General features: G+C 40.0%; 2 protein-coding genes across 2 annotated transcripts in view; one reads left to right on the top strand and one right to left on the bottom strand.

Moving 5' to 3' along the window:
• SARC_02567 (hypothetical protein) overlaps positions 1–7,029 on the top strand; it is a 7,654-nt gene extending 625 nt beyond the window's left edge. Inside the window, exons 2-9 of the mRNA XM_014303659.1 lie at positions 1,281–1,386; positions 1,827–1,998; positions 2,546–2,687; positions 3,237–3,526; positions 3,833–4,064; positions 4,629–4,752; positions 5,584–5,800; positions 6,484–7,029. Coding sequence (XP_014159134.1) covers positions 1,281–1,386; positions 1,827–1,998; positions 2,546–2,687; positions 3,237–3,526; positions 3,833–4,064; positions 4,629–4,752; positions 5,584–5,800; positions 6,484–6,537 — 1,337 coding nt within the window. The 3' untranslated portion in view covers positions 6,538–7,029. The remainder of the gene's footprint in view (positions 1–1,280; positions 1,387–1,826; positions 1,999–2,545; positions 2,688–3,236; positions 3,527–3,832; positions 4,065–4,628; positions 4,753–5,583; positions 5,801–6,483) is intronic.
• Positions 7,030–7,666: 637 nt separating this feature from the next.
• SARC_02568 (hypothetical protein) overlaps positions 7,667–10,000 on the bottom strand; it is a 6,339-nt gene continuing 4,005 nt past the window's right edge. The window contains exons 5-9 of the mRNA XM_014303660.1: positions 9,995–10,000; positions 9,214–9,328; positions 8,744–8,832; positions 8,253–8,350; positions 7,667–7,817 (exon numbers count right to left, since the gene is read on the bottom strand). The exon at positions 9,995–10,000 is cut by the window's right edge and continues 111 nt beyond it. Coding sequence (XP_014159135.1) covers positions 7,719–7,817; positions 8,253–8,350; positions 8,744–8,832; positions 9,214–9,328; positions 9,995–10,000 — 407 coding nt within the window. The 3' untranslated portion in view covers positions 7,667–7,718. The remainder of the gene's footprint in view (positions 7,818–8,252; positions 8,351–8,743; positions 8,833–9,213; positions 9,329–9,994) is intronic.

Consider the following 10,000-nt stretch of genomic DNA (forward strand, 5'->3'; position numbering starts at 1 on the left):
TGTGTGTGTATTTATATATTTATATATATATATATATATTGTGTGTGTGTTATTTTTATAAATTTAAACATATACGTCTATGTCTATGTATATGTATATACATACATGTACACACACTCACACCCACCCACACACACATATATATATGGCATATATTTATCCATATATATATATATATATATGTATATACGTGTGTATGTGTATTTATATATGTTGTATGTATGTATGTATTTTTAGGTATATGTATGTATGTCTTTATATATATAGGTATGTATGTCTTTATATATATAGGTATGTATGTTATATATATATATATATATATATATATTATTACACCGACACTTTCACATATACACACATATACATGCACACAGACAGACACACACACACATATTTATATATAATATATGTATGTATGTATGTGTTTATGTATTTATGTATGTATTCAGGTATATATCTTCTCGTATGGTTGGATTTTTTGTGTATTACATGGGGACATATTTGCTTATACTCATAGAGGTGCCGTGAACTGATTTGCACGCCGTAGTCGCTTTGCATATATATTTATTACGTTGAATACATAGTTCTGCGGTGGTGGTTCTTATTAGCAGAAGCTTCCCAGCAACTTGTACCCTCACTCAGTCTTTGTACTTGCGCTAATGTGATTGAGCATTGTCTCAAATTGCGTAGGTTCTTTCAAACACGCTACATCCAAGCTCTCGCACTGTAGTAAGACACTTGAAAATCTGACACTATTGATGTAACGGATATATGCTTGTATCACACATACACTCATATATATATATATATATATATATGTGTGTGTGTGTTTCGCGTGTGTTTATATAAGTATAGCGTATTAGATATTGAGTTTGTATTCCATGATTTATGCGTATACCGAAGTTGTGTGCGTATGACCTTCGCGAGGCTCGTTCCCATATTTATTGTAGTCATCTCTCTATAGCGGGTGTTAGGGCAGGACAAGTATATATGCTAACGTATGCATGCATATACATCTCTGTACGTGTATATGTACCAATTTGTTTTGTATGTATTACATAGTCCCTTACACATACGGAGTATCCGTATATTCTAGATATAGCACCTGACATACACATCCGATGTTCATGGATACTATCCCCTAGAATGCGCAAAAGCACATCTGCGGCAAAATATACTGTGAGCGATCATATGCTATTCTTGTGTAGCATTATCACGGTTGTACATAGTCTACTTATTTGTATACATACTCAATCCTCCTCTGAACTCAATCCACACAGATACCATCTCCCAGTTGGTGAACGGCAATGAGGTGTTCCTGTACCTGTACAAGGAGTTGTACTACCGCCACATATACGCCAAGCTCAACCCAACCCTCGAGCAGCGGTATGTGCATTTGACTTGTATGTATCTCTAAATTCTGAACAAGGCGTTGTGTATGAACGTTTACGGTGGATAGCTTGACTGTAGTTCAGGAGTGTGCACACTCGACTTGCAATGAGTTTATATCTGCAACAGGACGCGGTGTGCGCACGTGGCTTTATATTGAAAATATGTAATGCACGCACACGTATTGATAGCTTGCTTAACGTATTAAATGCTTGCTTACAGCTCGAGGGTATGCCTCGACTGGCAAGTATCTATATCTGAAATACTATAAAGTGTTGTGTATGTGTCTAGACGCGAAATAGAAGTGTGTACACGTGTTCGAACATTTAAGCCAATGAGAATCCAGTTAATCACGAGATGCGCCCGAATACAGGTATTTAAACCAATGAAAATGGCGAATCGTCCTGATTGTCTGCCGCTGTACATTCTCATCGCAGGTTCGAGTCGTTTGAGAATTACTGCGATCTGTTCAACTATATCCTCAACCCAGAGGGACCCGTCGACCTTGAGATGCCCACCCCATGGCTGTGGGATATCATTGATGAGTTCATCTACCAGTTCCAAGCCTACTGCCAGTTTAAGTCGGTGCACAAGGGCCGTTCCATGCAGGTAAATACACACGATACGGCCATATATATATATATATATATACACTCGCACATATATATACAATATATATATGGATGTGTTTATATGTTTATATACCTATAGATACAATCATACATATGCGAATCTAAATGAGTAGCCCAGCATGTATATGCATTTGCATACGCATTGTCGAATTCAAAATCAGTTGTCTTTTCAAAATAATTTCTGTTGTAGACGTATTCTGGGTTGATCAGTTTCATATACTTTTTTCTGTACATTCAATCCGAGTAGTCAGACACTCGTGCTGTCCCTGTGGCGCAGTGTTGGCTGACCACAAGTCTTGTTTATCAATTCTATAAATAGACGGCCACCTAAATCTGTGTCTTGGTTCTTTTTTTATTCTTTAAACTTATCAGATATTCCATATATGTTTTACATTGTATTTTAAGATGTTATTATATATATCGGGAACCACTCATCCATTCTTGTTACTAATAACCACCTATCCTTTCTCACTAATAACACCTATCCTTTCTTCTTACTAATAACCGCTTGTTTACCCTCACAGGATGTAGAACATATCAACAACAACCCCCACATCTGGGATGTCCAGAGTGTGTTGAAGATCCTCTACTCTGTGGTGGAGCAATCCAAGATCAATGACCAGCTCATTGCCTTCAAGAATGGGTCCGACCCAGCCCTCGTGTCTGGTAAGTTCGATGTATAATACATACCGTCCATGGGTTTTAGTCCATAAATGTGCGTATTTGTGCGTACATGTACATACATGTTCAACCGCAAATGTAATTGCCCTTAGAGCATACAGTTCCACACTTAACTATATATATGTGTATGTGTGTAAATGTATGTATGCACAGTATATGCTCTGGGGTACTATTCTGTTTGTGCGGGTTCATTATCCTTTGTTCGTGCACTTTGTCTGTTGATCGCCTATGTTCCTATGGGATCTCCTGTGCATATCACGTTGGTTGTACTGCTTTGTAGTAGGTATTTTGTATGTAGGTTACAAACGCGTTCTAAGCTTTTCAATTCAAACACCTTGATTCAATAACAGATCACTTTCCTCGTCATCCACTACTTGCCGAATCTTAAGCTATCTCTTAACCCAATTCCAGAGTCTCTGATACTTCAAGACCTATCTTCCGTCTCAAACACACTCCACATTTTCCATACTCCCATTTATAGACCCATCTCCCGTCTCCAATACACCCCACTTCATCCCACTCACCCACTCGCAGGCATTTACGGCGGGCACCAACTGTACCGCCAGCTGGGCTACTTCTCGCTCATTGGTCTGTGTCGGGTGCACTGCATCCTGGGAGACTACTACACCTCGCTTAAGGTGTTGGAGCATGTAGAGCTTAACAAGAAGGGTATCATGGGCGTGCCTGCGTGCCAGACCACCACGTATTACTATGTGGCCTTTGCGTACATGATGATGCGAAGAAACAAGGACACCATCCGTGTGTTGTCGAGTATCCTTACCTACATCCACCGCACCAAGCAGTTCAATGCGCACTCGTACCAGGTATGCGTGGGTGTGTGGATAAGTATTTACATGTGTGTGTGCACGAATATATATATAAATATATATACTATCATTCAACATTTGTTTAGCCAATCACTTATACACATTTATATATACTAATGCCCCATAAACAGTACACAGACAAAGAAGAATGAACAGGTGTATGCCATGCTGGCCATTGCCTACAACACACTCACTTCACTCAACATCTATATGTATATATGCATGTATACCCACTCTCACACACTTTCCATATCCAATTGTATCCTAAACTCTCTATCCCATATACAAACCTCTTCTCAACAGTACGAAGACATCCAGAAGAAGAATGAGCAGATGTACGCCATGCTGGCTATTGCTGTGTCGCTGTCACCCACACGTCTGGACGACAACTTGGACCAACAACTGAGAGAGAAGTTCGGTGATAAGATGCAGAGGATCCAGCGGGGAGAGGATGCTCTCGAGGGCTTTAAGGAGTTGTTTATGTTCTGCTCGCCCAAGTTTGTGACCCCAGTCGGTCCTCCCGCGGATGGAACAGGTACGGTTGGCTGTGGTGGATGTATTGATTCTCGTGTGGTGTAGCGTGGGGGCGGTGTGTGTATCATCTTTTTGGTTGTGGAGGCACATGGTGTAAGGTGACGTCTTGATTCTGTTCATAGGCACACATGGCATAGGGAGTATTCAATTCCTTGTGTTCTCGTTGATTGCTCAGTTTGTAACGTAGCGCAAGATAGACCCTTCGCGCACTCGAGAGAATTGCCATATGATCACCGAAAAATCAACTGTTATTTCGTCTTCGATTGCTTTTTCTGTCACCTATTGCTTATTCTGTCACCTATTGCTTATTTCGTCTTCGATTGCTTATTTAGTCACCTATTACTTTTTCTATCATCGATTGCTCATTCTGCCACTTGTTGCTTATTTCGTCATCGATTGCTTATTCAGTCACCTATTAATTCTGTCATCGATTGCTCATTCTGCCACTTGTTGCTTATTTTGTCATCGATTGCTTATTCAGTCATCTATTACTTCTTCTGTCATCGATTGCTCATTCTGCCACCTGTAGCTTATTTTGTCATCGATTGCTTATTCTGTCACCCAGTGCAAGACTACGCCTTGGCTGCCCAAGCAAAGCAGATGAAGCTGTTCCTGGCTGATGTCGGACAACAGGTGGACGTCCCCACAATCCGCTCATACCTCAAGCTCTACACTACTATGCCTATCAGGTAACTATGGCTAGTGGGATTGTTTGTTATGTGTGTGTGACATTACTACACTATATCTCGTACAAACGGATATATCACACTACTATGCCTATCAGGTAACTGTGGCTAGTGGGATTGTTTGGTATGTATGTGTGACTTTACTACACTAGCTCTTACGAATGTATATACTACACTACTATGCCTATCAGGTAACTGTGGCTAGTGGGATTGTTTGTTATGTTTGTGTGACATTACTACACTATAGCTCTTACGAATGTATATACTACACTACTATGCCTATCAGGTAACTGTGGCCAGTGGGATTGTTTGTTATGTGTGTGACATTACCACACCTTAGCTCATACATATGAATATGATGTCATTCACATACACCTATACATGCACTCACACAGACTCAGCTCACAATTGTGTGCGCTATGAAATTGCTATACTCCTTTTCAAAACCGCCTGCAAACTGGCCGCTTTCATCTCAGCCAACGAAAAACATATCTCACACACCTATTCTTGTACACGCGTAAACGCTTTAATCAATATGTCCTAATAATCTTATATTCGTTTCTTCGCTACAACGATGTAACCAACATATTCTATCAGTCTCAAATTTATTTATCGACAATAACGCTGTAATTAGTATGTCCCAATAATCTTTAATTTCTTTTCTCCGCCATAACGTTGTCACCAGCATGTCTTCACATATCACACCTACCTATTGTACACGCGTAAACGCTGTAATCAATATGTCCTAATACCCTTAAATTCTTTTCTCCGCTATAACGATATCACTAGCATGTCTTCATAATCTTAATATTACCTTGTTCATAACCCCTACAGCAAACTAGCCACATTCATCCAAACCGACGAAGAAACCTTCCGCACATATCTCTTCCTGTACAAGCACAAGCTCAGCTCAGTGAGTTGGTCAGAGGGGTCGCCTCTGACGGGCGAGCGAACAAGCGGCAGTGACGTGGACTTCTACTTGGACGCGGACATGATCCACATAGCCGATACGAAGATAGAGCGTCGATTTGGCCAGTACTACTTACGACAGGTGTGTGTGGTGAGGGTTCGATGTAGTTCGTGTAGTATGCTGTCACACATAGTTAAATATAACGGTGTGTCGTGTCGGATTGTTTATGCGCTTTGCTTGCGCTTATTATTTATGTCGTTGTGTTTGTGATATAGTGCCACCGTATAGTATAGCGCAATGTAGCGTACTATAACGTAGTTTAGTGTAGTTAAGTGTATTTTATTGTAATATGGTGTAGTATAGCGTGTATCCTTCGGTTGTGCTATGGTTCATTATAGCGCAATGTAGCGTGAAATAACGTAATTTAGTGTAGTATGGTGTATCGTAGCGTGTATCCTTCGCATGTGTGCATGCTTACGTGGATGTGTCTGGAGATGGTTCTTTGAAGTTTGTATCATTATGTAATATGGCGTAAACGTCCTTCGCTTGTGCACATACGTACGTCGGCATAATCCCCTCTCATAGCATATATTTGCCTGTGCCCGCTTTCATACGTATTTATAAACGCAGTAATGTATGCAATCATCCGTATGCAGGCAAAAATTTACCATAATTAAACTTCTACTCGAATGAGAATCTTGAAAAACGTTGTATTATATGCAAGCATCTATATGCAGACAGACATGTACTATAATTAAACTTCTACTCAAGTGAATATCTATCTCGACCTCAAACCACATCTCTATACCCATCGCAATACACAGGTCGATAAGCTTGCTGCCATCCAGCGCTCAATGCAAAGAAAACTGTGGAACTAAGTCCAAGTATTTTAGTATGATCGTCTAGCCTGGCACTCGAGATCATCGGACAGTCCGACCACCGGAGAACTGACACTCGGTCAATTTAAAAATTGGATTCCCGTCTGGTCATAGTATACGACGGCCACCGTAGCGAATACGGACGCATATCTTTAAGTACGGAGACAAGGACGTTGCTAAAGTCTTTTGTACGCCATGGTATAGAGCACTACGTATTCTATGGGGGGATATAGGTACATATAACCGTTGATAAAGTCTTTGTACATATAACCGTTAAGGGTGTGTAGCGGACATGTTATTTGAAGTGCCGGGAGTGCTCATAGGTTATTGAGAGTGTGCTTTGATTTAGCCTCGATGCGTTCTAACGCAATGGGTGTGGCGTTGTAGGAGAGTCGGAAGGAATAAACTGACGAAACTGAGTTGTCTCATGGCGTCACAACGGTTGTGTGCTCTCTAGTTGCAGAGTTGGAGGATCCATTTCCGAACCCCAAAACTTTGAACAGTTGTATATTTATGCACTAGTTGGAGAACACCTACCCGAATTCAGTTGATATTTAGGCTAATTGGATAACACCTACCCGAATCGATTCGCAGAAATACCCGATTGTTGTCATTCATTTTTAACATTTGTTACTTTTTAATTTGTTTGTACCTACTCGATTAAAATCGTAGATATGATACCTTTTATTTTGTTTATAGGTACCCGATTTAAATCGAAGGCATGATACCTTTTAGTTTGTTTATACCTACCCAATTTAAATTATAGACATGGATATGGAACGACAAGGTCTCATCCACACTCGCACTCGATAGTTATCATTCAAACGACCAAGTTTTAATATTTGATACCTACCAATGTGTTAAAATACCTACGTAGGCATATTCAGTGGTAGATTTAACCCTATTTAACTCAGCTAGTTTTAAGCCCCCTCCGCAAATAAATCGGCCGCGTCGACATTGAACGGAATAAAGTAGGATAGAGCATGAAGTACGGCTTTTCCGACGAGGAGAATTTGAATTTACTATTATTATATTGATGCTTTGCCTCTTGAAGAACAAGAAGGCTATAATTATTGACGTACGACTCTTTGGACGAGGCCAATTTAAATCCTTATCTATTATCACTGAATTGGAAATGGGTTTAGTTTTTTATTGGGATCAATAATCGGGTCATGTCCCAATTAGACTGTGGGGTCGTCTCTGCGGTTGATGTTCTGCCACGCACGCTTCGTTCGCGCTTCCCTTATACTGTTCGCCACTGTCAGCAGCTTAGCGTCTCTCTGTATGGTGGGGGACGGTAGAGACATTTAGGAAAACCTTAAACCCTATGGAAGGAAGTGTGGTACTGAGCTGTAACCACCCGAGTACGGACCACGGTGGATCTTGGTCAGTAGAAAGATAGGGTACTGACGCGTATGGGGTATGCCGTGAAGCAAGTGCTGAACCAGACACAAAGAAAAATGGTCGATATCTAATAAACACAGCATGACTGTCTTATGATAACACTACCAGACCTTTAAAACAACAAATCTTCTGAATACAAAATACATATCTTATCGAATCGAGAATACTAACAGATCTTGTGAAGTATCATACATCGTATTACTAACCACACGACTTCTTTTTATGACATATTAATGTATGCTTGATGATGTATCGATGCATGCTTGATGATACATTGATGCATGCTTCGTGGTGTATTGATACGTGCTTACATTCCACCTGGCGAATTCATCCGAACCAATTGTGCTGGGCCCAATGGCGGCGATGTGTGTGGGATCCAGCAGCGAATCAACCAGCCGCAGTGTACCGGCTGTCAGTGTGTATAGTAGTGAACCCGGTGAGGAAGATGCAGTGAAAACGAGTTTCAACCACAGAAAAACCAGGTTGAAACAATGTAAACCGGGTTAAAATACCGCAAATCAGGTTTACAGTGCTTGGGTGTGAGCGGAGCTGAAATCCGTCACGGTGTGCAAAATCGACATCGGGCATGTTCACATACTAGAGCGGTATATTCAATATAGAATGCAAACTCGGACCTTCTCAATCCAACTCCAAACTAAGGCGAGAACAGGCGAGTAAAACTCTTATATACATATAGGAAAACCTGGTTTATACAGCATGTTGGAAAACCCTGGTTTATACATGCTCTTTTAACGGGGTTGTGCCGTATCCACTGACACGTACTCACTGTTGTCCTACATACCAAGTGCGAGGTGCGTCTCATCATCCGCCGGAGGAAGCTCCGACAGGGCAGAGAGCGCCAGAATCTGGTTCATCAAACTCTCTGTGTGTCTGTATTATAGCATACGTTATAATGATATGTACAGGCACACATAATAAAGTGTACAGACACACACTATAATAACCTGTAAAGGCACACTTTATAATAATATGTACAAGCACACATTACAATAATATGCATAGGAAGTAGGTGACAGCATACGTTACCATATGAATACACATTCTAATGATATGTACAGGTACGCATTACTAGAATATGTACAGGCACACAGTACAAAAATATGCATAGTAAGTAGGTGACAGCATACGCTATCATATGAATATACATTATAACGTACCATAACGCACATTGGGATGTGGATTGAGGAGTGATCTCATCCATATGTAGTGCTTTCGCTAAATTTGAACTGGCGCGCAAGATCGCCTACCTACCCTGAAGGCAAATTCAGATCCAGCGAAAGGCTCATGTGGTAACCTAGCAACGCAGCGGTGACGTATGTGTCCTCGATGGTTCGGAAGGGCTTCATGTAGCAATCATATCCATCCCCTGAGTTGCATTAAAAACGAACTGTCAGAAAACCATAAAACCCTAGAAGTGCTTGCCAACATATACAGATATACCCTTTATAAAGAAATATATGTAAATGAATGAAATATGTCTAGGTACCTTGTTTGAATGAGATATATATAAGTAATCTTTCTTAATAAATATATATAAGTGAATGAAATATACACAGGTATACTTTTTAAATGAAATATATACAAGTTGGATACACACACACACACACACACACACACACACACACACACACATATATATATATATATATATATATAAATAAATGTATATACATGTATATATATGTATACAGATATATACAGATATATACATATAAACATATATAATATATATATATATATATTATACATATATGAATTTATGCACAAACCCAACACACCTCTTATCTACATAAACCCAACACACTTGCATATATTGAAGTGCACTTTTTTATGCAGCTTATACAATTAAACACACTATAGTTGTATATGTCTGAGTACATACTATATGCTCTGCTGTCACTCTACCTGGTAATCAAATTATATATTTGAACATACCATAGCTCAATGTGTCCATTGTCACTCACCTGATAACCTATTTATATAATTGGACAAAACACAACTCTGTCTAATACCATGTCTAACGATACTCTACCTGGTA

The sequence above is a fragment of the Sphaeroforma arctica genome (genome assembly GCF_001186125.1).
Source record: "Sphaeroforma arctica JP610 unplaced genomic scaffold supercont1.117, whole genome shotgun sequence".
Lineage (NCBI taxonomy): Eukaryota > Ichthyosporea > Ichthyophonida > Sphaeroforma > Sphaeroforma arctica.